Source organism: Biomphalaria glabrata, chromosome 8 (genome assembly GCF_947242115.1).
Source record: "Biomphalaria glabrata chromosome 8, xgBioGlab47.1, whole genome shotgun sequence".
Classification (NCBI taxonomy): Eukaryota; Metazoa; Mollusca; class Gastropoda; family Planorbidae; genus Biomphalaria; species Biomphalaria glabrata.
Genome location: NC_074718.1, coordinates 11,931,065 through 11,958,827, shown reverse-complemented (window position 1 = coordinate 11,958,827; position 27,763 = coordinate 11,931,065). Strand labels below are relative to the sequence as shown.

The 27,763-nt window shown below is 36.3% G+C and overlaps 2 protein-coding genes across 2 annotated transcripts; one reads left to right on the top strand and one right to left on the bottom strand.

Moving 5' to 3' along the window:
- Nucleotides 1–28: 28 nt before the first annotated feature.
- On the top strand, nt 29–27,763 carry LOC106060828 (uncharacterized). The gene is made up of 4 exons (XM_056038430.1): nt 29–449; nt 12,557–19,431; nt 23,148–23,235; nt 27,556–27,763. Exon 2 carries the CDS (start codon nt 12,905–12,907, stop codon nt 14,468–14,470), a length of 1,566 nt encoding a protein of 521 aa, XP_055894405.1. The 5' UTR covers nt 29–449; nt 12,557–12,904; the 3' UTR covers nt 14,471–19,431; nt 23,148–23,235; nt 27,556–27,763.
- On the bottom strand, nt 21,670–22,093 carry LOC129927716 (cilia- and flagella-associated protein 251-like; the record flags this gene model as incomplete). Its single annotated transcript, XM_056038074.1, has 1 exon — nt 21,670–22,093. A coding segment is annotated over one exon (405 nt), but the record flags the coding sequence as incomplete, so codon positions are not given.

Sequence of the window (27,763 nt, the reverse complement as noted above, 5' to 3'; positions counted from 1 at the left end):
ACCAGACGTCCTTGCTGTGTCGTTAAGTTGATCATGTTAATTACCCAAAATCAAAAGCTTTTGGTTTTAATGTGAAATAAAATTCGATAATGTTGCCAGAATAACTACAGGTCTTGGTCGTTTTACATTGAACCCCTTTGAAAAAAAAAATAATTGAGAGACGCCACTGAAAACATGGAAATAAATCAACCTTTTGGCTGCTGTGGTGTACCAACCCCGCACTTTTATGTCTAGAGTCTACACGTCTTTACCTAATATAGACTTGCATTGTATCCAGATATTTGATAGGTAGCCACTGTGTCGGAGACAGTTGTAAAGGCACAAGACAATGACACGTGTGTACTTGCGTGTCATTTGACTCTGCCGTGTGTTTCTTTGTTATTACCAGTGCACTGACGTGATTCTGAGAAAATATCAAGGGAGATAAGACATTCATTCTGGAAGACAAGGTAAATTTAAATCAACATTTCTTTATTTTAACACTAAAAAAATGTCTCATTATTATCTCAATGCGTTTAGTCTTTAATTATTGTCTAGCGGTTCTTAAACTTTGACCAAATGCCTTTCCAGCAAAAAATAATAATAAGAAAAAAAAAAAAAATAACCTCCCCTTCCTCTGTCTAATTTCTTGGTGTTCTTGCGTTTCGCTTGCAAACAGTGGCGTAACTAAGGGGGGGGGGGATGGGGGGGGAGAATTTTAAAATCCCCCCGGGCCCCCACCTTGGGGGGGCCCCCAAATGGGTGTCCGAAATTTATTTGTAAATACATAAATTAATATATCTGATTGACAAATAGTGTCAACGGGTGTCTTTTTTTTTTCAACATTTCAAGTTTTTTTAAAAGTTAGTCTTACATTTTAAACTTTGTTGCCACGAATAAAACTGCATGATATTATTGATATACAGCGAATTCTAGGTATCTTGCTACCTTTACTAATAATAGATCTAAATGGCGAGTATTTTATGGCTACACTAATTAAACTTGAAGCTAAATTTACAGAATATTGTATAACAGATCTAAAGGTTATTCTTAATAATGCTAGAATAGTCCATTATCCGGGTGTGGCGTCTATAATTTCAGAATTAAACTTCACACTCGAGTTATTACCCCTCTATTCATCTTTCCTCAATCTAATGGAAACTCTATTTTTATTTCCATCTAATCCTTTTGCTTTCGCACAAAACATAAACAAAAAACAATGACGTAATATCATATAATATTAGCACATGCTTTTGAAGTTATTATCACACCCTTCCTTTTCCTTGCAGTGCCGGCCCTAGCATTAGCGGGGCCCTATGCGAAACGGATCGCGCTGGGCCTAGTCTGGGTAGGGATAAGCATAATTTCAATTTTTTTTTTTAAATTAGAAAATAGGCCTACTTTCGTCTTTGCAATAAATTTGTATCAAATGAAAGCTCGCAATGTCACTTTTTATTTATAGGCACCCAAAATGTCAATTTCGTCTATTCTTTAGGAGATTTGAATAAATTCAAAAAAAGTTCAGGACTTTATCGTATATTTTGCCTTTTCATGAGATTTCTTGGTGGCCCTGGAAAATCACTAGGTCGCGAAAACCCTGTTATTTTATATACGTTATAATGGTTTAATTTAATAATGTACACTTAGAATTAGCGCGGGACCTATGAAAGAGCGGGGCCCTCTGCGACCGCATAGGCTGCAGTGGCCTAAGGTCGGCCCTGTCTACTAGGAACTTTAACAATTCGTCCACTTCTGGTTGTCTTGACTGGCACAATAAGTTCTCTAGACGTTGGTCTATAACTGTCTGTTTCGTTTGTTCCAACAGTTTGCAATTCCTTATCTTCATCGGTATCATAGTACCCAGAGATGTCTTCATCGAAACTCTTATGTAAAAAGCGTTGATTTCTTCTGTATGTTTTTCCATCGTTTGTCTTTATGATGTAAGATCTGGGTGCTGAATGTTTTTTTTTATGACAACTGCTTTCTGCATGTTTGACCTAGACGAACTCTCCGACAGAATAATCTTTAGGTAGTCTTGCTTTTGCATCGTATTTCACTTTGTTTTTCATCTGTCGTTCGTTGAGTAATGTCTCTGCATTTTCAGCTACCGATGGTTTCAATAGTTTGGGATCAGTTGGAATGATTCCCTGAGACTTCTACTCGTGAGCAGTTGTGATGGTGAATACGGCAGTCCACTTATCGGAGTATTTCTATACTCGAGCATAACGAGATGTGGATCTTTCCCACTTTTGTATGCTCTAAATCCTTTTGGTTTCGCACAAAATATAAACAACCAACAATGACGTAATACCATTATAATATTAGCACAGAATCTTCTTCATGCAGTGGAAAATTAAGAATGTTTTGCCTATCTGGAATTCTGATCAAAGTTCCTGCGCCCAATTAATATAGTTCAGAAGAAACTACAAAAGTCTGGACTGCATATACGGGAAGCTGCTAAAGAAATTAGTACCCTTTCATGCTTTCTGCAAAATGATGAGAAACTGACAAAAACCCAATCCATCGAAAAAGCAAAAGAAGGTAGTGAATACTATGGATTCCCTGTAATCAAAACAATCAGAAGAAAGAAAAGACTTGATGGGAAGTTGAGTTCTAATGTTGGACTGTCAATAAAACTGCCATTCAAACGTGTTGCGACAGAAGTGCTGGACAGATTTCATATGGAGATGAAGGGCAGATTCCAAAGGCTGAAAAGAAAATGGATACCTTTGGGTTTCTTCTTGAACCAAGACACCTGTTAGATGAAGACACGCTTATGACAAACTGTGCTATTTTTCCTGTTTACATGATGAAATAAATGGAAAATCGCTTTTTCAATGATGTCATTGATGCACGAGCACTTTTCATCAACAAACCATTAATACAATCACCAATAGACATATTGAGGAAACAGGCTTCATATGGGAATTACGTGTGCTCAAAGTATCGATGTAGATGATGTTATAGATTTCTTTGCTGCACAGAATGCACGACGTGAAGCAATATCAATTGAGATGTGTCACTTGTGCATTATTTAACTAATAAACAACGGTATTATTCATTAAAAGAGTCTTGATGATTACTTTTTGTTACGTTTACTGATATACTGAACCAATTTGATTTGGGGCTTATATATTTTTGCGTACATTATCTCATGCCATATGTCGAATGTCAAATGCAAGGGGCCCCCAAAGAGGTCAATTCCCCCGGGCCCCCAAATCCCTAGTTACGCCCCTGCTTGCAAAGTTGGCTTCATGTATTTCAACAATAACGTAGTGTAGCGCATGTGTAGAAAGACATAAAAGATGTGGAATTATTCAAACCTTACTTAAGCATTATAAACTTTAGCACTATTTTTTTAAATAATGTTTATGTCCAGAGTGGATTGGGAGCTCCAATACCGGAAATGTATATACATTTTGGCTTTATGTTGCCAACTTCAATCTTTAATATACTTTACTTTGTAAGTTGTATACAGAATGTATCGCGTTTGTTTTTAGAACGAGGAGGACCTTATTGTTAACTACCTTGTTAATCTGAGCCCTTTTTGTTTTGGTTAGCTTCAAGTTGTCATCCCCGTTTCTCTTCCATTTTTTTTTTTGCCAAGGACGAACCCTGTAGGACAATACGTTGTGGTCTGAGTCAGCTAAGCAAAACTAAAGACTTATCAGTCGCTAAGTAACATGCTCGACTAGATAAGTACATGGATACTCGCAGGACGTACTTATCTCTTTCTATAAAGAAATGTCTGTAATTTATAAGATAAGATTTTTTTTAAATAACAGAAATTCTGTATGTGCATCACCGCAATAAATCTGTTTCAAAGTAGACAACTGTTAAAATGTTATGAAAGAAAGAGATGTCATTGTATTTACAAAGTAGTTCTTGTATAGTGCTCTTGCAGGAGACACATTGATGGCTGCCTGGTCTTCTGGTTTGTGCTCAGTAGGTTGTGGGAGAAATAACGTGTACAAACCTTTTACCATACAGACAGACAGAGTGAGTTGATATTAGCCTTGTAAAAGGTCTTAAGAACGCAGTATCATAAGAATGTCCATACAAAAAAAAAGGGGGGGGGGTCGATAAAAAGTCCTTAAGATCACTTACCAAAGGATTTCGACCTTTGGTCTTCGTCGACCACTCAATATCAAGAGCCTCTATCACTAGTTCATTTTATTTTTTGTTTTATATTTTGGATGTACCTTCAGAATTGAAGATTATAACATTCTTTGATTCTAGCGTGATGACGGTGAGCGGGGTTCGAACACTGGACCATCGAGACAACAGTTCATACAGTGGCGTAGCATCCATGGCGCGAAGGGGTTCAATGAACCCGGGCCCAAGGTCATTAGGGGCCCACAGCCTGAAGCGTAGCAATCATCAATGACGCAAAGGGGCTCTTTGCCCATGGGTCCATGACTCAAGAACAGCTGGGACCACCATGAAAACTTGGGGATGACACCTAAGTGAAAAAATTACTTTAGTAAAAACCTATAATAAATAGAATTTAAGAAGCTCCCTCAAAATAGTCTGAATGTTGTTGCAAAATGTATATGAACTTCCATAAAACATGAACTCGTGTTTTAAGCTTTAATGTAAGGAACCACTTTCCATCAGGCTTATTGTGAATTGTAATGGTGGCTAGCCCTATGAAGTGATAATCATCTTCATATCGTTCGTCTTTTTATTTTCTGTATGTTTATAAAAATAGTGTTAGTATTTACAGGTATGGGGGGGGGGGGAGGAAGATAGTATGGGGAGAGTTTGGTGAAGAAAATATTAATATGTTGTACAGGGGGGGGGAGGGAACGACAATAACAATTAGGTCTATAGCAGGGGTTCTCAACCTGTGGGTCGTGACCCCCTTGTGGGTCGATTGACGATTTGCCAGGGGTCGCCAGAGACCATAAAAAAATTGAATAGTTGTGTCTATTCTTCTATTGCTGTGTGTCTTGGGGGGGGGGGGGTCGCGACAGAGTGTGGGATTGTAAAGATGGGTCGCCGATCTTAAAAGATTGAGAACCGCTGGTCTATAGGGATAGAAAATTTTAAAAAATTAAATTAGGGATTAAAATTTTGATACAACTGCTTATTAATCAATTTCCTTAAAGCTTAATCTGTGTTCAATTTTGTTTTGTATTTAAATTTTTGTAAATTAAGTCTTTTACTAGTTTTAAAGGTTATATACTGTGAGACTTAAAAGTATCATAAAATTAATTGTTCTGGGATAGAGGATCCTTGTATCATTTTTCTGCCTCTGTGGTTTCAATAGTTAGGTAGAATGTCTTTGATAATAAATAGTATTTCTATTACTATCATGGGCGTAGCCAGGGGGGGGGGTTCTTGGGGTTCAAACCCCCCCCCCCCCCGAAATGAAATCCCCCCCCAGGGGGGGGATCGGAATTTAGTGACTGATCTTTTGCTCTGATTTTGTTTATTTTAGGTGAGATTTTAATACTACTACTACTAAAATATCACTTGCCACAGCACAGCAAAGGAGGTTTTGAGTTTAAAACCCCTGCCAAGGGGGTTTGAGTTTAAAACCCCCTACTAGGGGGGTTCGAGTTTAAAACCCCCTACCAGTGGGGTTCGAGTTTAAAACCCCCCTTACCAGGGTTTTTCGCATTTAAATTCCCCTCTTCTATAAAACAAAACAAAAAAAAATGCAAACGACAATCTCCCAAATTTCTCGAGCACAGTTAAGGAAGATTTTGATTTTTAAACTCCCTCCAAAATTTATGATAAACCCCCTTTTCAATATGAAAAAAGAAAATTACTCACTCAAATTATATGAGCGTAGCCAAAGGGGTTTTGAGTTAACCTTCACCCACTCTTCAGTAGGTTTTGAAGCTAAAAAATATCTCTTCAATACCCGGTATAAAAAAACGCAAATTACGCGTAGCTAAATGGGTTTTGACTCAGTTTTGAGTTTAAAACCCCCTTCAGCGGGGTTTGAAGGTGAAAAATACCTCTTAAATATTAAAAACAAAGCAAATTATACACTCAGCATGTTATTAGTGTATTCAAAGGAGTTTTGAGTTTAAATCCCTCTCCTACAGATGGCTTTTTGAGGTGGAAAACCTCTCTCTTTAATATTATTCTAAATCAAACTACAGTCACTAAATTCTATGACCGTAGCTAAATGCGGTTTTGAATTTTTAAAAAACACCCAACTGAGGATTTTGACGATAAAACTTCCCTTTTCGATATAAAATCTAAAGCAAACTATAGTCACTTAATTCCAAGAGCGTATTCAAGAGAGGTTACATATTTCTACCAGTGGCGGGGCTCAATTAATAAAGTGCAGTGAATTGAAAAACACTAAATGTGGCTCAACAAAGATGGCTAAGACAGATTTTAGGAGTCAGTTATAGAGATCGGGTCTAAATCAAGGAAATCCTAAGCCGAAATGGGAGTCGATCCCTTAGTAAGATTGTGACAGAGCGTCGCATGAGGTTTGCGGGACATGTTCTCCGACAAAATGAATTACACATAAGAAGAGTTGCGATGACATCCAAGTACAACTTGACGCCACACATTCATGGAGGTCCTCCGAGCAGGTGTGAAGAGGCTTCAGATATTACCAGTAACAGATTTTTGTGGAAACAGCTTGACAGCAAATGTGCCGAACGGCGCGGAAAGATCTAAGTCAGTAAGAATGGCACATTAGGTTTTTGGAATTAAAATGCATTGTAGATACCTCAGAATATGCATTTTGTTGGTTTTCAATATCAGAAATAGTGCTTGGCGGCGGGGCTCCGCCCCGCGCTGGGGGAGCTCCTAGCGCTCCCCCAGACCCCATTGCTGACAACGGCGGGGAGTCTACAATTTTCCCACTAACTCCAGGAAGAACCTATTCTAGGGCAGAATAAGCGTCTTCCGAAAGAATGATGGGTCAGAATGTAAAAAAGATTATATACACACACATATATATACATATAAATGTATTTTTTTTCGCTGGGGGGGGGGGGAGAAAAAAATCCCCCCAACCCCCCCCCCCCCCCCCCGAAAAAAAATCCTGGCTACGCCCATGATTACTATTATTATATTTTTAGGTTAATCACTTTTCAATTGTTTATGATTTAAGACCTGTGAATTTTGAGAACTGACAAATAAAAATATGTATTTAAAAAAAGCCCACAAAAGAGGCAAAAGGGCACATAAAAGAGGCATATAAAGCCCAAAAAAGAGGCAAAGATAAGAGGCATAAGGCCCAAGGACTCCAATGATGACATTACTATGAAATCCGCCAAAGTTGACACTGTAAAATAGTGTAGAACATTCGGTCAGGATGACTGTGTCCGCGGAAGTCTTCATCACCTGGTTTAGTTGTCCCCTGTATTGTTGAAAAAAAAAAATAATGCAATTAGAACAGAATAAAAAAAAGGGGGTAAAATCTAAACTAATAAAAATGAAAATAACATTAAATATTTATCGAGCCAGAGAAACATCAGAGTGTTACGTAGGGATCGTTAAAATTAAATATGTTTGTGCTATTGCAATTAATGAAGAAACTGATTTGGGGCTAAAGTTTATAACAAAGATCTAGAAGGTAGAGAGATGACTAAATGAATGAAATAGTTGTCTTTCACTGACCAATGCATGTTCGAAACCTTGATCACAGCTCTAAAGTAAGGTAACTATATTTAGATCTAGAAGATAGAGAGATGACTAAATGAATGGAATAGCGTCTTCTTATCTTCTTATCTTATATAATACAGACGTTACTTCAAAAAAGAAGATGATTACGTCCTACGCGTCATGCATTTAGTCATGCATATTAACCAATGACTTAAATTCTGCCAAGTCACTGGTTTTCCTGGCTAGCTCAGGCAACCCATTCCATGCTCTAATAGCACTAGGGAAGAAGGAGTATTTGTACAAATTTGTCCTAGCATATGGGATGAGGAATGTGCCTTTATCTTTGTGTCTTTCAGAGTATTTTATTAAATTTTGTTTTTGTATTTGAAGATTATGGTTTCTGTGTTTTATGTATTATTGCTACTTTACTTTTGAGCCTTCTGTCCTGAAGGCTTTCTAAATTTAGTGATTTTACTAAAGGTGTTATTCTAGTCAAATGTGAATATTCGTTTGTTATGAATCGCACTGCTCTATTTTGTGTCTGTTCTAGTTTCTTAATGTTTTCTTGAGTTGAGGGGTCCCAAACAGAGGATGCATATTCTATTATTGGCCTAACCAAGGTTAAATAACATTTTAGTTTTATGATCTTATTTGATTTATAGAAATTTCTTTTAATAAATCCTAATGCTTTGTTTGATTTTTTGTAGTTTCATCAATATGTGGATTCCATGACAGTTTTTCATTTATTATAACACCTAGGTATTTTGCGTTTTTAGTCTGTGTTACTGGTTTGCCATGAATAAGATAAGTGGAATTAATTTGTTTTAGTTTTTTTGTTACTCTTAACAACTGACATTTTTCTGGGTGGAAAGACATGCTCCAATTTGATTCCCATTTCTGTAATTCATCTAATTCTCTTTGTAAAATATCTGTGTCTTGTGTTGTTTTTATTGTTCTATATATTATGCAATCGTCTGCAAATAATCTAACTTTTGTTCCTGAAGTAATGCAATTTGGTAAATCATTTATGTAAATTAAAAATAGTAGTGGACCCAAGACTGTTCCTTGAGGTACACCTGAGTTTACTGTTATCGGTGTTGATTTAGAGCCATTTATTATTACAGTTTGTTCTCTCCCTATCAGAAAGTCTTTAATCCACTGATGCAGTGGACCATTAATGCCGAAATATTTTAATTTTTTAAGCAAACTATGGTGGTGAACTTTGTCAAAAGCCTTAGAAAAATCTAGTAAGATAGCATCTATTTGTTCACTATTATCTAAACCTTTTGAAAAATCATCAATTAGTCCTATTAGTTGTGTTTCACATGATCTATATTTCCTAAAGCCATGTTGGTATGGTGTGAGGACATTATGTTTGTCTAAGTGGTTTATGATGTTGCTACATATTATGTGTTCTAGGATTTTACATGTGATGCTGGTAAGTGATACTGGTCTGTAGTTTCCTGGGTCAGATTTTTCTCCTTTTTTAAATAGGGGGGTGACATTAGCTTCTTTCCAGTCCTTTGGTACTCTGCCCTGGTTAAGTGAAGCCTGAAAGAGTATTTTGAACACTGGGGCTAGCTCATTACTTAGTTCTTTGAGTAATCTAGCTGGAATACCATCAGGTCCAGAAGCTTTATTTGGTTTGGTGTTGGCTAATAGTTTTTGAATTCCATTTTCTTGTACTACTATATCTTCTATGTTGTCTACTTGGTTCAAATTCAGTAATATGTCTTTGTCTCCTGGGGCTGAGAATGCTGATGCAAAGTATTTGTTTAGAGTGTTTGCTTTAGTTTCATTATCATTATGTATTATGTTATGTTCATCTTTTAATGGCGCTACGCCTGTTGTTTCCATTTTCTTAGACTTAATGTATGACCATAGGTTTTTGTTGTTGTCTTTAGCTATTACATTGTTTATGTATTCACTCTGCAGCTGTCTGCTTACTTTTTGGGTTAAGTGTTTAATTTTTATATACTTTTTGTAAACTCTTTCTGCATTAGTTTCTTTAAATTTTCTATATAGGTTTTCCTTCTGTTTACAAAGCTTCTTTAGTCTATTATTAAACCAGCATTTATTTATTTTGTTTGATGTGTATTTAGTTGGTATTTGATTTTCTATAATGCTTTTAAGATTGTTTTTAATGAAATTCCAGAGGTCATCAACTGGATGGTTAATGTCTTTTTCTAATAAGAATGTTTGTTGAAAGTTTAATGCAGCTTGGTGTAGTTGTGTTAGGTTACATTTATTCCAGAGTAAGATTTTTCTTTTGGGTTTTATATTGGCTACTGCTTTTATCTGACTGTGTATTTTTATGATCTCATGGTCTGATAGACCAGGGATAATATCATAATCAACTACTAACCCAGGTCTGTTGGTTAAGAAGAGATCTAATGTGTTGTTTAATCTAGTTGGCTTTTTAATGATTTGATCTAAACTTAGGTTGTGTAAAGTTTCTATGAAAAGCTCATTTATGTCCTTAAGGTTTTGGTGTTTATCTATGGTTAGTGTTTTCCAATTTATATCAGGTAGGTTGAAATCACCCATAATCCAAAAAACTGCATTTTTATTTGTCTCTTTAAGTGTCGTAATCTGATTACATAGTTCCTGCATGTATTCTAAACTAGAATTTGGTGGTCTGTAAATGCTGCCTATTATTAGGGATGTTGAGGTGGTATTAATTTTACAAAATGTTGATTCTATATTTTTTGAGTTAGGTAAGGTAATTTCTTCTGCTATAAGAGTGTTTTTTATTGCTAAAAGAACTCCTCCATGATTATCAGCCCTATCTTTTCTAAAAATTTCATAATTACTATTGAAAATTTCTGCATTATAAATTTCAGGATGTAGCCAAGTTTCTGTGCCTGCAATTATGTCTGGTTTCTCACATTCTAATAAAATTTCTAAATCTGCTGTTTTGTTCCTAATGCTTTGAAAATTTATTATTAAGGTTTTAAGGTATTTTGGTGTTACTTCTTTAGTAGGTTTGTTTAGTGAGGCTGTTGTATTAATTTTAGTAGATTTAGGTTTAACAGGAGTGGATCTGGCTAGTGGTTGGTGAGTTTGGTTTGGGATGGTGTTTAGGATGTTGTATGGGTTAGAAGTGTCTGCATCAAAGGAATCAAACAGTCCTGATGTAAACTGAGGTAACCCACGCGTCTTTCACTGACCAATGCATGCTATTTGTTTGAAACTTGGTTCATAGCTCTAAAGTAAGTTAACTATATTTAGATCTAGAAGATAGAGAGATGACTAAATGAATGGAACAGTGTCTTTCACTGACCAATGCATGCTATTTGGTTGAAACTTGGTTCATAGCTCTAAAGTAAGTTAACTATATTTATACGTAAACCTCAGAAAATTGTTATGAATATTGAGATTTGGCAGGAACTCAAAACCCCACAGATTCAAAATGAAATAATAGACCCGTTGGGCAATGCAGTTATGGCAAAATACCGGTACTATAGGACATCTATTCCGCACCGCGTTTCTCTTTCATTGGTGACAGCAATCAGATAAATAAAAAGTTGATCAAATTAGTTTTATTTTGTTTATATACTGTTTAGTGATCTCCGATAACGGAACATCCAAAGAAATGGCAATTAGATTGTCATTTCTAGGTGTGAGAACCAGACGTCTGCATAATTGGCTGAACAAATGCTCCAAGTAATTAAAAAATCCCAATTTATTCTTAAATAAACTTCGTGGTTAAAGCTATGATGGTGCTTCCAGTATGATAGGATACTAGTATGGCCTTTGGGCTCTGTTTCATAAAAAAAAAAGCCGCTCGCACGTTTAGAAATATATGTACTGGTTTCTTACTTTGCTACTTAAAAGGCCAGAAAAATGCTAGTAAATAAATAAGTTCAATAATGGACGTAGAACTCGATACTAGTTTGTATCAATGTTCCAAACACCTAGAAGTGTTTTAGGAATGTCGATGTGTAGAATAAGAACTAGAACTCATAAAACATTTCTGTATACATTTGAAACACCATTAATTCGTTTCATTCTGTTCAACAATTGTGTTGGAGTTCTGCTTCAAACGTACTAAGATGATTCTACTCTAGTTGTATTGGAATGTCTCTCATACCGATACATTCAGATTGATCGATGATTTTTGTCCCACTTTACATTCGTCTTATTGGGGTAGGGGGCCCTCCAATATATTCTTGAACCCGGGCCCACGGGTACCTTGCTACGCCACTGAGTTCATAGCGCATGCCACAGACCATCAGTCTCATACGCCCTTCATTTTCAGCTTTTCTCCCACCCCCCTTTCAAAATGAAAGTAAGGTAGCCATTTTAGACATCCTAACAATTCCAAAAAATAGATCTGTCTTCTCTAGGACTGGAGGCCTGGTGGTTCGGAAGCCTTGTACTTAACAAGTCCCCGACAATACCGTCTTTCCGTGTCTCACCATTCAGTCCATTATGTTTCGTGACTCAATACGACAATAAGAACTAGCTCTAGTATGGAATGATCATGTGTCACCATTCCTGTTTGTGTGGAAGGCTTTCAGGAATGTGTTCACGTGGCAATCATCTTTGAAAACCAAAGAGCCACCAAGCCCGACATTGTGATTCGTTGAAATATCCAAAAAGTCACAAGTTCAATTGTCTTTTCCGTTGCTGAGTTGTATAAACACGATTTTCATTGTCTCTCTCTCTCTCTCCGTTTCTGGGTCAACCGGATATAACGCAGAACAGGTTTCCTCCTTTCGGTTTTCAAATGTCAAAAATACAACTGTAATCTTAACCTTAACGAGCAGTCGATTGTAACACAAAAGAGAGCTACTTTGATCAAAATGAGCCTGATCCACTTAGTAGGCAGCATATAGAAATACAATGCATGCCAACTTCTATTTTATTAGCTCTAGACACAAGAAGCTGAATTTAATTGCCAAATTTAAAATATTAACTTAAAATATTAGCTTTCAATTAGTGGAAGCGAAATATTACATTTTAATTTTTGCCAATTTGTTTTCTTCATCAGATGAATGATGCCTGCGAACACCACTGATACTCTTCAAGTTTGTTTTTTCCACACAGATCTATGTTGTTTTTTCAAATTGGATCCATTGAATGTGGAGTGGTTCAAATTGGATTGATAAAACCTAGACGTTCTTTAATTTGAAGCTAGTGATTAACAATATGACATGGAGTCAGCTAAACATATTCTGACTTGCCACTATTGTGGCAGTGTTCAGCTTGGTTTGCCAATGTGACAGAGGTCACAGACTCCTAATCATATTAAGATTTAACTTCCTTTGTTAAACCCAGACAACTGAAAAGATACCACTAGTGGACACTAGATTGTCTTGCCTTACTAGTGGCCAACACAATGGCCGAAACTGTGTGCAAGGTAAAGAATCTACCAGCTCAGGCTTTTATAAGGCAGACAAATTTAATCGCTAAATATGGTCTTCTGAGAAAGAAAAATCTGGGAATAAACCGAAAGGTTTGGCCTGTGAGATTCATAGTAGTGTCAGAAGGTTACCTTTACTGTTATAAAAATGAGAACTCGGAGGCGCCCAAAAATGTGTTTTCACTGTTGGATTATTGTCGGGTTCAGGTGGACGCTGAGAAGGAGAATCTGTGGAGCCTGAGCGCCCCAACACACTCAGATTCAGAGGTTCCCAAAGTTCTCTATTTTTCGTGTTTATCTGACGTGGAAAGGAAAGAATGGGTGACTGCTGTGAATGATGAGATACACTCCATAAAAAATAAACGGAGTTGTGAGTCTGCACTTAGTGAATCCCACTACTACGAGGACATTGACGAGCAGGCCGAGCTGTCACCTGGAAAACTCAACGGACTTAACGACTTGCTCAAATCCCCGTTTAAGTTTCTGAGTCACACTGTAAAAGGAACTAAAGACAACAAAAGGTATCACGACCTAAAGCTTGGACACGCTCAAGAGGATGCGCAGCTCAACGAAGACCAAGGCAAAGCCTTAAGCACTGCCAAGGTTAACCTAGTGAGTCCATCCTCAGTATCTTCTGTTCCAAAAGGTCTTGTACCTTTACCCCCTCGAAGAACGGGCACAACTCCACCAACTCTCGCACAAATGCGCGTTCCAGCCACACCAGACAACGGACCTGGGCCCATACCTGCACGCATAGCGAAACCCACTGCAGCTCTTGGAGGGACGCCTTTGTCAGAGCCGTCATCGTCAACAGAAAAAACATTCTCGACCCTGCCAGCGCCTTCGCCCAGCTGTCGTAGAAGACTTCCGCCGCCACCTCCAAACTCTGAAGAGAGTCACCTAACCACAGTAGGCAGCATACCGAAGGACTCCCGTAAAGTTGAACCAGCGCCACCAACAACTGAACAAACAGAAAACATTGCCAGCAGCGAATCCACTTCCCCACCAATTGTTCCTCGTCTACCTCCGCCCAGGCAACTCACAACAAATAAACCCAAATACGATAATGGAGATCATGCGGAACGAGACAATGACGACACACCAGATAGTGATTACGTCAACATTACAGACTTCTACTGGTCTTATGAGTTCCCCCCGCCAAAGAAGGACTCCATCAGATCATTGGTTGATTCCTGCTTGATTCTTGACCCAAATCCCAACAGAAGCAAACTCAACTCAGTACTGTTATCCACGGGACAATTCGGCACCTACTTTGTTCGAAACTCCCGCAGCGGAGGTGAACAAGTTTTAGCATATCTTTCCAAAACTCAAAAAGTGAATCAATTAAAAATTTTTGAAGAAGATGGGAAACTAAGCCTGGACCAGGAGAATAAATCTCTCCTGTTTGACTCCTTGGAATCATTATTAAACTATTATACTTCAGAGGGCTACTTGATGGAAACAGATGAACACCTTGGTCAGGGAATTCACGAGGTGATAAATGTGAAAGAAGCTCTGCAGGCTAATGAGTCAGCCACGTGATTGTGGACAGACTATAAATCTTATTGACTAGATTTGATCTACGTTTTATTGTTCTTGCACTCTATCAAGAGAGTTCAATCCAGAAAGTGTATTCAATACGTTCAGTTCTCTCTGGGAAATACAATCTCACTAACACTGGTATTTAGTCACTTAATGAATAGCATAGTCGTTCATTAACCTAATGTTTAATTCATATTTGCATTATACAGATTCACATTGTAAAAAAAAACAAAACATGGCAAGCTTGTTTGTAGTGTAATCCAATCCAACAATTACTACAACACCGGAAGCATAAGATAACAAAAGAAGTTTCCTTTCTATAAGAGGATGAAACAGTCCAACAGAAACGATAAACAATACAGAGCTATACGTTGGTAGATACATTGCTCTTGATTAGGCTATAACTAAGTTGGTTCCTACTTGTTACATCGATGAATTATTATTATATTATATTAACAAGCAGATTGTAAAAAAAAATAATTGATAATAAATTAAACAAAGGTTAACTAACGGTAAGAACCACAAAACCATTGCCATACATCACAATACTGCAGGAATATGTTACCGTCTTTTTCTATGCAAAACAATTTTAATTGACTACAATTACTGACCAACTGTCACAGAGGTTCTAAAACTAGTATGTGACATACATAATTGGTTAATTTTTCGATTGATTCGTGTATTCTCACCGACTATAAATAGTTATGCTAATTTCAGATTGATCCGAGAAAGGGAAGCAGGAGTAATAACGTGTAAACAAAATGCAATAACAACCACATCTCTCAATAAGTAGCATATATGTATCTTTTATATACCAACCAAAATAATTATTTATCAATAATTAACGAATTATTGGTTACTTTTTAGCGGCCTCCGAAAGGGGAAAAGACGCTATTAGTTTTGTGTGGAATGTCTGTCCGTTTATCCGTCCGTCCCGTTTAGATCTCGTAAATTAGAAAAGATAGTGAAAATCTGACACCATAATATTTTAGACCATTCAAAGTTCTGATGTAAAGGCTACATTTTTCTTTTCTGAAAGCAAAAAATCTAATTTTTATAAATCTTTTATGCAAGCAGTTTTTTCACAAGTATTCACAATTAATAGTAACAAACCCTTTAGAAGGGGGAACAACAATATACCATAATTGTAACATACTTATGCAAATGGTTTTAGATTTTTTGTCAAACAAATTTTTTGTTACATTTGTAATGCTACATTATGTAGTTCTGTCAATATTAACTCTTTGTTAAAGTATGCATATAAGTTGGACATAATTTAAAACAACATTTAATAAGTAGTTTTTCATATTATCGCGTGAACTGCAGTGCGCGACTGTGGAAATGGTACACCTAACTAATTTTGTATATATATTTTTTTTACGGAATTTTTTTTTTCTTGAGGATTTGAATAAGAGATTGATGACCCTTTACAAAACAATTAGATCAATTAGATATTCATTATAAGACATCAGTTAGGCCAGGTTCACATCCAACTTCACATTTACTTTCACCTATCCTTTGGTCTGCTGGACCGCTGGGGCACCACACAAGATCTGTTAACCTTCCTTCTACATTCTTCTCTGTCATTTGTCTTTGATAGAATTTCATTCTGATGATCTTTCTGAAAATATTGAAACCTGCCTTTTTACCTTCCTGGGTAGACCACTTCGGGGGGCCGATTTTGAGTTTGTGTTTCCACACAAACTATCCTTGTAACCTTTTTCTATTTGATTCATGTCTTGTTAAGCTCAACAAATAATTGTGTAAAATTTTCAACTTCATCTGAGTCAGTAGTCCGACTTAGTGATGGCGTGTTTAAAGAATGTCTGTATACAGTGAGCTGTTGTAGATGAGCTTTTGACGATGAATGCTGTTGGCTATATATAAAAATATATATGTATATATGTCTAAAACAGCTTCTGTATTGTTTGAGTTTACTTATCAAATTGTTAAACTTGTGTTAAAATTGTGTCAAACCTATTGCCTCACTCAAAAAGAGCTGATTTCATACCACAATAAATATTTCAACAAATGCATAACCCAAAGCGCCACTTCACACATAGTTGAAGAAAGGGCGCAAGATGTTGCCCTGTCATGTTATAAAAAATGCCCCCTATTCACTGAAATGAGCTTAATTTCATTTTACTCTAAGGCAGTGTTTCCCAAACTGTGTTCCGAGGAACCCTAGTGTTCCGAGAGGCCTGAATAGGTTTTTCCACAAACTACTGGAATAATTAACTAGTAGTCCAACATGTGAATTAATTTCACTGAATAAAAATAAAGTGTACCGCTAAATGCTTAGAATATGCAAAGTGTTCCGTTAAAGAAAAAGTTTGAGAAACACTGCTCACAAGTATTATGCAAAAAGAAAAAAAAAAGCCTTTTAAAATATACGATCATTAGCATTTGTATTAACAAACCAAAAAAAATTGTCCATTCACATTGAAATATGTCATACGAGCCTGACATTACCCGCGGCCTGCGGGTCTAAGTTTGTGTTTACTAACCTTGTGGATTGCATTTACATGTATGTTAAACATAGCTAATGATCCTTTCAAGTTTTTTCTCTTTCGCTACGAAAATAAAATTAGTTTTGCGAAAATGGGTTTACCCGAAGTCGATACATTCTTATCTATTAAAAACGAAAAGAGCGACAGCTTTGTTAAATGAATGGGATTATAAAGTGAACAATTAAACGAAATAATATTTAGTACGCGATTCATGAATGAATATAGATCTAGGCCTATCTCAACTCGGCTTCGCAGCTTTCGCAAACGAATGAGTCGAATGTATTAAAAATGCTTTAGAAAACCAAATTTGAATGTTGATTTGATCAAAATATGAAATGAATGGAATATAATTAGTATGTTCATGTGTTAAAGTATAAAACTATCTGTGCAAAGAAAAGTTTTATCATCTTAGAGTTGAATTAGAGTTTTAGATCTAGGGATGGAAAGATGTGTAACATTACGGTATTCTCTAATGAAAGAATGTTCGTCAGGAAATCTGTAGTCACAGATATAATATATGTATATATATATATATATATATATATATATATATATGTAAAAAATGGTTTTGAAACACAAATTTGAAGGTTAATCCTTTCGATCTTTTCTCATGTCAACATTGTAAACATGGCCTAGATCCATAAATACTACAGCTTTAATAGTGTCGGACAACTTTATTTTTTTTTTAGGGTCTTAAGTTTGTTTTAGGGCTACAATACATACACTACGGTCTAAGTTAGTACCCAAGGAACATTCCTGACAAGTTTTATCAAGATTGGTCAAGCGGTTTTTATTTCTATTCGTCACATACATACATACATACATACATACGCCTTACGTTATACTTTATAGTATAGATATTTAAACTGACATTAATTTAACAATGGTTCTTAATTTTTAATGTAGGTCAAAAATTTAAAGCAGACTATTAAATTTAAACTAGGTCAATCATTTTTTGTAAGGTTATTCATTTTACTTTTCTACCGCCTGTCCTATAGATCGCAAGGTCTGAAAGGTGAACTTTACTTTTTTTTTATATTCATTTAAAACTTGACCACTTTAAAGTAGGCCATTCATTTTCAAGTAGGATATTCGTTTTTAAGTAGGTCATTCACTTTTAATTAGGTCATTAATTTTCATGTAGATTATTCATTTTGAAGTTAGTAATGTATTTTTAAGTATTTCTTTTATTTGTTAAGTATTCTATAAATAAAATGTTACATATTTCTTTTTTGTTAATACTCTATAAATATATACTTAACATTTGTTGAACTAAATCTCATAGGATGTGAAAATACAGTCAGAACTCCCTTACTAAGAAGTGTCATTGCAAACTCTGACTAAAAAAATATATTACTTTCTTATATAGGATATAGTCAAATGTAGGATTATATAGTCAAAGGTAGAATAACATAATCAAAGGTAGGAAAATATAGTCAAAGGTAGGATAATATAGTCAAATGTAGGATAATATAGTCAAATGTATGATAATATTGTCAAGTGTAGGATAATATAATCAAATGCAGGATAATATAGTCGAAGGTAGGATACCATAATCAAAGTTAGGAATTTATAGTCAAATGTAGGATAATATAGTCAAATATAGGATAATATAATTAAAGGTACGATAATATAGTGAAATGTAGGATAATATAGTCTAATGTTGGATAATATAGCCAAATATGTGATAATATAGTCAAAGGTGGGATAATATAGGGAGGACGCTGGATACACCACACCGCTGACTCGTTGTCAGAGTTACGGACTTTTGTTTCAAAAGACATCTGGTAATCTCACTGGTAGATAAAGTATCGCAGGCAAAGATATAAAGAATCGTGTCTTGGTACCTGCGCCAGATGACCTTCTGGAACCATACTGCTAAACTGTATTTCTGTTTAATCGGGGTTCATCAGGGTTCATCAGGGTTCATCAGGGTTACAAAAGTGCGTATTCATACACCTCTGAATAATTGATGTTTATTTTACTAATTTAAGGAATCGGGAAGGACCGATGTTTTAAACAATGTTTCTCATTTATTGTATTTTTCTTTTATTGACAAGTTTTCATGAGATTTATCTTCATAATTGCAGAATATTTATTTTGTTAGAAGTCTTCCTTTGAGCTTTCCAAGAGCGTTTGCATTGAACGAAATGTACATGTTATTGGTGTCTCTAGTCGTAGGAATGGGAAAAAGGAGATAGAGAGAGAGAGAGGGGGGGGGAGAAAGAGAGAGAGGTGGAGAGAGAGAGAGAGAGAGAGAGAGAGAGAAAGTTCTAATTGTTTACTGCGACTTCTGTAGTGATTCTTGGCCAACCTCCTACTTAATTTTAGCACATCCGGTTCGTGACATGTTTATATCGTCATGGCGAGATAATTAAACCGACAGTTACTACAAATGGTCTTGGGTTATCTTCGCTTTCAGGTTGTGGAGAAATTTAAGAAAAGCTCGGTGTGTGTATTATGTATATCTGTGCATTTGTTTTTACTAACTTGATATTGTGTTTTATGATAATGTAAATCTAATACATGAAATATTGTTTAAAAATTCAGGTGCAATAACTCTAATGTTAAAGTATCGTTACCTGTTGTCCATAACTTGCCTATATCCTTTAGCATTGTTCACACTTTTACCATCCAATATTTTGTAAGTTACTTTTAATGTTGTATAGAAGATTTCACATGTTATAAGATGTTTGTTTTTATTCAGCTATCAATACAAGTTTTATTGACTTTGATACCTTGTAAGATGTTTTTTTTTTTTAAATAATTGTTTTATTTGTATGGATATTTGTACAGGATAACACTAGAACTCCTTAGCGAAAAAATATCAAACATTTCCTTGATTAATTGTCTTCACTTCCGGTCCATGTAGACGTCCACCATGTTTGCTCTTGAATAAGTACGATAATAAAAAAAATTAACCAGGTATACAACTAATCCTTGCAACTTGAATATACATGTGCGGATTGTTAATGGGTATAATGACAAAAAAAAAACTTTTCAAAACAAAGCTTAAAGCTGTTAAAGGGATAGCCCTGTTCAATCGCTGCAATATCTCTCAATATTGAAGGTTTTTACCCCCTTTTTCTATATACAAAAATAGTATTTATTACTTATTGATTAATATTGGTTAATTTTTTTTATTGATTCGTGCGATGACAATGAAAATTATGCGAAATTTCAACTTGACACGAGAATGGGAAGTGGGAGAAGAAAATGTAGAAGAATCCACCCAGACAGACAGACAGACGAACGGAGCCAAAATAAGCGTTGTGAAATGAACAAGACATATTCTTGTGAGCTCAAAGATCAAGGAAGCATTGTGTGTAACTTTCATATCAGCCAATTCAGGAAAGATGTTGAAAAATGAGTGTAGATTTACGATTCTTTTTTTGTTGGCATTTCTTTAAATTTTAGGTCTTCAAATGCTTGTGCTGAGGAGGTAAAAATGTGTGTTTTGTTTAACATTACAAAATCCACCCAGTTGGAGAAATCAACTGTTACCAAAACTGATGTCAGTATACAACCAAGTTAGGGAACCTGGAACATTGAAAAACCGTTCCGTCAAGGCAGGTCAGTTCCTTCCCCTTCACCTATCTCTTGGTCTTTTGAATCGTTGGTGCACCACACAAGATCTGTTGACCGTCTTTCTCCATTCCTCTCTCTCTCTGTCTTTGCCTTGGATAGAATTTCTTTCAATGAAAAACATGTCCATTCTTTTATGTTATCTTCCAATCCTTAGATAATTGGAGGTCACCTAGGCGAAGTGAATTTGGCTGGCCCCAAATGAAATAGAAAAATACAAAATAAACAGCGAAAAAAATAAAATTACGCAATTTATTTCAAACCTAGTCAGGCTAGTGTACTCCAACCATAAACAATTTAGTTATCTGTTCTCTTAAAAAAAATGTTTTTGAGTCCTGCGAGAGGCCCCTACCAATTGGAAGCCATAGGCGGCTGCCTAGTTTGCCTATGACTGAGGACGGACCTGGCTATGTTGATGTTTCTACACACAAACTGTTGATGCAAGTACACAGTAAACAAAATGGTTCCATCACTTCATCCCAACCTATAAATTGACCTTTTTGGACCAGGCTCATTATCATGTAATGATGGCATTATTTTTTATGTAGGCTATAAGATATTGTTTCAAAAAACAACGTACACGCCTTATCTTATGTGAAGTTCGTGATTATTCACCATCTGTTGAACTACTTTTAATGCTTTTTTTCTTCTTTTAAATATTTCAAAATATAAAGTTTTTTCAACACACTACTCTGTGATTGTAAAGAAAAACTGATATTTGAACAACTGAGAATGAAAACTACTCTATTTCTTTTGCTAGTGGCTGTTTTATTTCTAGGAACAGCATACGGTAAGAAGAAATGTACTGCTTGGAACTAGATCTAGATCTGTCATTAGCACTGCTATTTATTGTTCGTGGTTCGATGATGACCACTTTTGTCATCCAGGGGGCTGAGGGGTATTCACTGGCTGGTGAGACCTATGTGAGCCCGGAATGTTCGGCTGCACACTGGGCAGGTTATTCCGGCTGGAGCTAGTGTCATTGGCCTTGCTTTTCTTCTCTGGCGCTTTGGTCTGTCATCACGATGTTTTTTGGTTCGAAACCTGTGTGCTTCCTTCACCTGCCGTCCTGCAAAAAGTTTGGGCGAGTCTTCATATCTGAAAGAATATCGCATCAAAGGCTTCACTCAAACAGACAACCAAAGACACACACATCCTCCTCCTCCTTCTTCTCCTCCTCCTTCTCCTCCTCCTCCTCCTCCTTCTCCTCCTCCTTCTCCTCCTCCTCCTTCTCCTCCTTCTCCTCCTCCTTCTCCTCATTCTCCTCCTCCTTCTCCTCCTCCTCCTCCTTCTCCTCCTCATTCTCCTTCTCCTCATTCTCCTCCTCCTTCTCCTCCTCCTCCTTCTCCTCCTTCTCCTCCTCCTTCTCCTTCTCCTCATTCTCCTCCTCCTTCTCCTCCTCCTCCTTCTCCTCCTTCTCCTCCTCATTCTCCTTCTCCTCATTCTCCTCCTCCTTCTCCTTCTCCTCATTCTCCTTCTCCTCCTCCTCCTCCTCCCTCTTCTCCTCCTCCTTCTCCTCCCCTTCTCCTCATTCTCCTCCTCATTCTCCTCCTCCTCCTCCTTCTCTTCCTTCTCCTTCTCCTCCCCCTTCTCCTCCTTCTTCTCCTCATTCTCCTCCTCCTCCTTCTCTTCCTCCTCCTTCTCCTCCTCCTCCTCCTCCTCCTTCTCCTCCTCCTCCTTCTCCTCCTCCTCCTCATCATCATCATCCCATTCATCATTATGATCATCATTATCCACATCATTATTATCATAATTATCATCATCGTACATCCACTCTTTCCAGTCAGCAGCTGTCTTTATTTTGGCAATAATCAAATCTTTATTGCGGACATGTAGAAGGAGAGGGTATCAGGGGAAAGGTTTACCTGCTGCCTTTAGGCACTCAGCAAACACACTCGAGTCGGGGGTTTGAACTCGAGCCCCCTTGCAGGGCCGGCCTTTGACATAGGCAAAGTAGGAGGCTGCCTAGGACCTCCATTTGGTGGGGGTTTTGCACAAGACTAATTAAAAAATAGAGAAAAATGTGCGAAAATTAAATAAGATTTCCATCATAGTAGAGCATTGTGTCTCTATGTTTACTTATCTACTCTAATGTTCACAATGGAAATTGTGATATATGAATTTCAGTTATTTGTCAATTTAGATAAAGACATATATGTTTTTAACAAATTGCATAATTTTATTTCTTTCGCTCTTTCTTTTTAATTTTTAAAATATCGCTTGGGCCACCAAATGCACTTTGCTAGGGCCTCCCATTATCCAAGGCCGGCCTGTCCATTGATATGTAGCCACGTGGTTTGTGTCACTCAGCCGCGATCCCACATTACAGAGTTTCAAGAAAAAGGTCAGTCCATTAGTTCACGTTGTCCAGCCAGCAGTTCTTCATTACTTTCTCCACAGCACTTTGAAGGCTGCTGACCTACACATATAAATGTAGACACAAACTCAATAACATTTAGACAATGAAGTGATGTGCCTGGTAATGTATCCGCTATATGAGCAAAAACTAAGAAAATTCTACGAAATGTGTTTCTATGTCCTTATGTCTTGAACCATACCATAACTTTCATCTCATTCACCAGGGGCCGCTATCATGTGTGTGCCAAATGGAGAGGTATGTTTGGTGAATCCCTGTGATTTCCTGAAATGTGACGCCACGCAGGTCTGCCAGTAAGTGTTCAACAAAAAACTTCTAGGTGTTTAGCCCACGACAAAATTAGGAATAGAAAAAACAGGGGCGTAGCAACCATGGCGCGAAAGGGGCTCATTGAGACCCTGACCACAACCAATAGGAGCCCAAACGGGCTTTTGTTCAGGAAACAAAAATGTGCTGACTGTAAGAATGTAAATGTTTGAAATGACATTATTTGACTTCTATCATTGTGTATCTATTGTTCTCTATTATAACAAAGGGATGTAAATTTTAGTACTGTGTTGTGCAAATTTATTGAGGGAAAGTAACTCTAAAATTGTCATTGCAGCGTTTTATTTAATTTTAAGGAGTTACATTTTTAAATAATAATAATAATAATAACAATAACAATAAGTAAATAATGTAAAAGTGCTCTATTAGAAAAATTATGTTTGTTTTGTTTTTGTTTAATTGTTATTTCTTCCTTTAATATGTAGATATATATTCACTATTTGAAATATATTAGTGAATAGTATTACTGTACAATAAAGTCTAGTCATTTATAGTTGCATACAGACATTTGTTGATCGATTAAATCAGCATTAAATATAGTTCTGATTGCACATCGATTTGTCTGCATTAGATGTGTCAAAATATGCAGGTCGCAACTGGGATTGAGTAGTCAGGTTACTTTTAAATATACGCTGTACACACTAAGTGAAGTCATTTCTGCAATTTAACTGGGGCCGTCTGGTGCAGGAAGGAATATGAAGAAAGTACCCATGGTTAGCCAGCGGGCCCCAGACCCAATCGTAGTAATGGGCGCTGCCTTTGTGGAACCTTCTGAAAGGACTTGAGGTGAAGGGCTCCCGGTCCACGACTGGCCGTTATGGGGATAATGGTGCCCTGCTGGACCTTTGGACTAGGTACAGGAAGGAGTCACATCACAAATAATTGTGCAAAATTTCAGCTTGATCTGAGACTGAGTGTGGGAGAAATAACTTGCACAAACTTTGTACATGACAGACAGACAGACAGACAGAATGAGTTGATGTAAGCGTTGCAAAAAGACACGTAAGTCTTGCCACTAAAAGCAAACAAATCTACACATTGTTTCATTCATAATCAAACTCATACGCACACATACTCAACTTAAACTTACATAGTCATAAAAACAAACACTCACAGACATATTCAATCACACACACACACACATATTCGCGTACTCACACAGTGGCGTAGCAAGGTACCCGTGGGCCCGTGTTCAAGATTATGTTGGTGCCCCCCACTCACACAACCCAATAAGATGAATGTAAAGTGAGACAAAACAATTATGTAATTTAAATATGTATCGGTAGATTTACCAAAGGACATTCCAATACAAGTGGTGTACCTTTTTGTATAAGTAATAAGTAACAATGTCATTACGTTTGATTCAGTTAAGTAATAGTAATAGATTCCAACAAGTAATAGTGTCTTCAAAGTTAATGTTTATACAATGTCTTAACAGAATTAAACGACTTAAAAGTGTTTCAAATGACTAAAGAAATGTTTTATGAGTTCAACATTCTATTCTACACATTTATATCTACACTTCTAGTTGAAAACTTTGAAATATCAATACAAACTATAATCTAATTCTACTTCCATCATTTAACAGTAAATACATGGAACATTCTTCTGGTCTTCAAATAGTAAAGTCAGTAACCAGTGTATCTATTTCTAAACTTTTGGCTGTTTCTCGCTCTTTGGAAAGAACACAAAGTAAAGCAAACCAAATTTCGAAAATGACTCAAAACTAAACAAATTGATACAAGGGGAGAAATAAGATGCATGCTGTGAAAATGTTTGGAAAACTTTATGATCAAATGTTATTGTCTATGATAAAAACAAAATGTAGCCGTTTATGATTTTAAAGAAAATAGCAAATCTCGGACAGACTTGATATGTCGTTATGAAAGACTTCTTTAAAGGATTGCTTCCCTGGACAATATCCTATGGCAAAATCATCTGGGTCAAATACGACTAGGAGACTGGTGGCATCATATATTATTTGTTTTTGTCATTATTGTCGATTGCACTTGAAATGAAACTGGGCATCAAACATGATGACAATTGTTCCATGTCCATGAAATCTGTCAAGTAACTGTGAAACAATGATATTGAAAGTTCTGTAGAAAACGTTGATATTGAAAGTTGATTTTGAAAGTCTTCTCTTAAATCTTGAATTATTTCTTCACACTACTTCTCAGTAATTAGTGGTAGGCTCATCTCATCTCCTTACAACGTCAACAGCTCAAGATCGAGCTATTTCAGAAGCCTCCTTTATTACTCTCTAAAAGTCATTTCTCTAATGATTTACTTCAATCTAGATCTTCTTCAGTTGACTTTCTGCTGTATGTAGGTCTTGCAGCTCACTTTCAAACATTTTACACAACTCTGACTGCCCTATACCATTGTGTACTAAAAAAGAAATACAATTATATTATCGAATGTTTCTAATTTTCCTCTAAGTGCTGCAGTTTCCAGGCATTCTTTTTTCCTTTGAGGGACACAAAGTAATTTGTGTTAACAGCTTTAGGACATCAAAATATCTGAATCTCATTGGTGTTAGAGAATCATTCCTTGAGGACCACCTTGTGGGCAACAGTTTCTGAGTGTCCTAAGCTCACCCTATTGTGTTTAAGACGCGCCCATCTTGAGATGTTGTGAGCAAAAAAACAAATACATACTTTGAACCAAGTTGTAGAAATCTGCAACGTCTTTATCACAGCTGACGGAATCATTTAAGACCAAGTTTAAGTTGTGGTTAGCACAATGAGCAATACCCGAAGGCCATTTACTATCCCCTCATATTAAAAACACCAGTATAGATTTAGCCTCACAGTTTATTCAAGAATAAATGGGGATTATTTATTACATGGAGCATTTGTTCAGCCAATTCTGCAGACCTCAGATTCTCACAGATATGAAAACCTATAAATGACTCTCTAATTTTTATTTCTTTTGAGTATTCCCACATCGGAGATAACTGAAAAAAAGCTAATTTGATAAACTTTTGGTATGTCTTCAGTGCTCTCATTAAAGAAGAAAAAAATGGCGCGGCTTGGACTTCATACAGTAACGGGATTTTTGTCAAAACTGCATCGCCAAAAAGGGGTCTATTATCTCGTTTTGTTTTCCTATCAAATTTCAATATTCATAGCAATTTTAAATAAAGCCTGGATAAAGATGTACTGTATAAATATAATGGTGTTAACTTTCTTTAAGAACTATGAACCAGATACTAAGCATTGGTTAGAGAAGAAAACTATTCCATGATCAATGTAGACATCTCTCTAGCTTCTAGATCTTTGTTATAAACCTGCTCTCCAATTCGGTTTCGTTTTTCGTTGTAATAACACAAGCACGAGACCTATGTAACATACTATGTTTCATTTGCTTGCTTAATATTTAATGTTCTTGATGTTCAATGTTCAAGAGAGCTATAGAAAGTGAGAAAACATGGGCCTCGATTCTTGAAGAAAGGCGTGCCACACGGAAAATGACCGGCTCCTCTACCACCAAAGCGAAAGCCAGATTGACATGCAGTATATGTGGATGGAAGTGTCTCTCCAAAACAGGGCTCCACAGCCACATGAAAAAGTGTTCGAGATGAACCATAGTCGTTTCACGACTGAAGGAGGCCAATGATTTAATGTTATTTTTTTGTTTAGACTTCATCTCCTTTTTTAAAAAAACATTCTGTTGTTAAAATGTTTATACACTACAGAAGACAACAAAACAATGTGGTGAGGACTTGCACGTTTTTACAATATATCTACTTAGTCGGATCGGATAAAAAGTTTTAAAATGACATTTGTTTAGATCTCCGACTCTTTTATTATTAATTAGGATTTTACTATAATTTACAATTACTCAATTAAAAGTTAACATAGGCGAAATGTTTGAGTCGACGGATGAACAACATTTGTTAATTTTAAGTATTATAAATATGCAAAATAAAATAAACAAATAAAGCTTTGAGAAAATTGAATAATTAGCAGATGTGTCGAAATATTAATTCATGACCACCAAAGCTATCTCTATAGAGTCACTTTATTGCCCTTTTCCTTATTTTTCTGTAAAACACATCAATATTTTCTAAACCAAACGCTCTCTCTCTCTCTTTACAGCATTATTGATTTGACTTAAATTTTATACTCTGTCAACGGGCACATTTTTGTAGGGTTAGATAGCACCGAATATGGTCCTGGGGTACATAGTTTGAGCATCACTGTTTTAAAGAATGTAATAACAGGACTATGTTGTTACTGTATTCAAACTTAGGATATGTTTACATTTATGTTTCATTTCAGCCGATGCAACTGTGAAGCCAACTGCTTGTTTAGAGGTGCACTCTAGTGGAGTGTTTAGAGGTGCACTCTAGTGGAGTGTTTAGAGGTGCACACTAATGGAGTCAGTAATGGCGTACTATGATAGATTCAAATAAATTGATCCGTTCCACGGCATTTTTTTCAGAATTTTTCAGAGATGTTTCTACTGGTTGAATAAAGATGAAGAGTT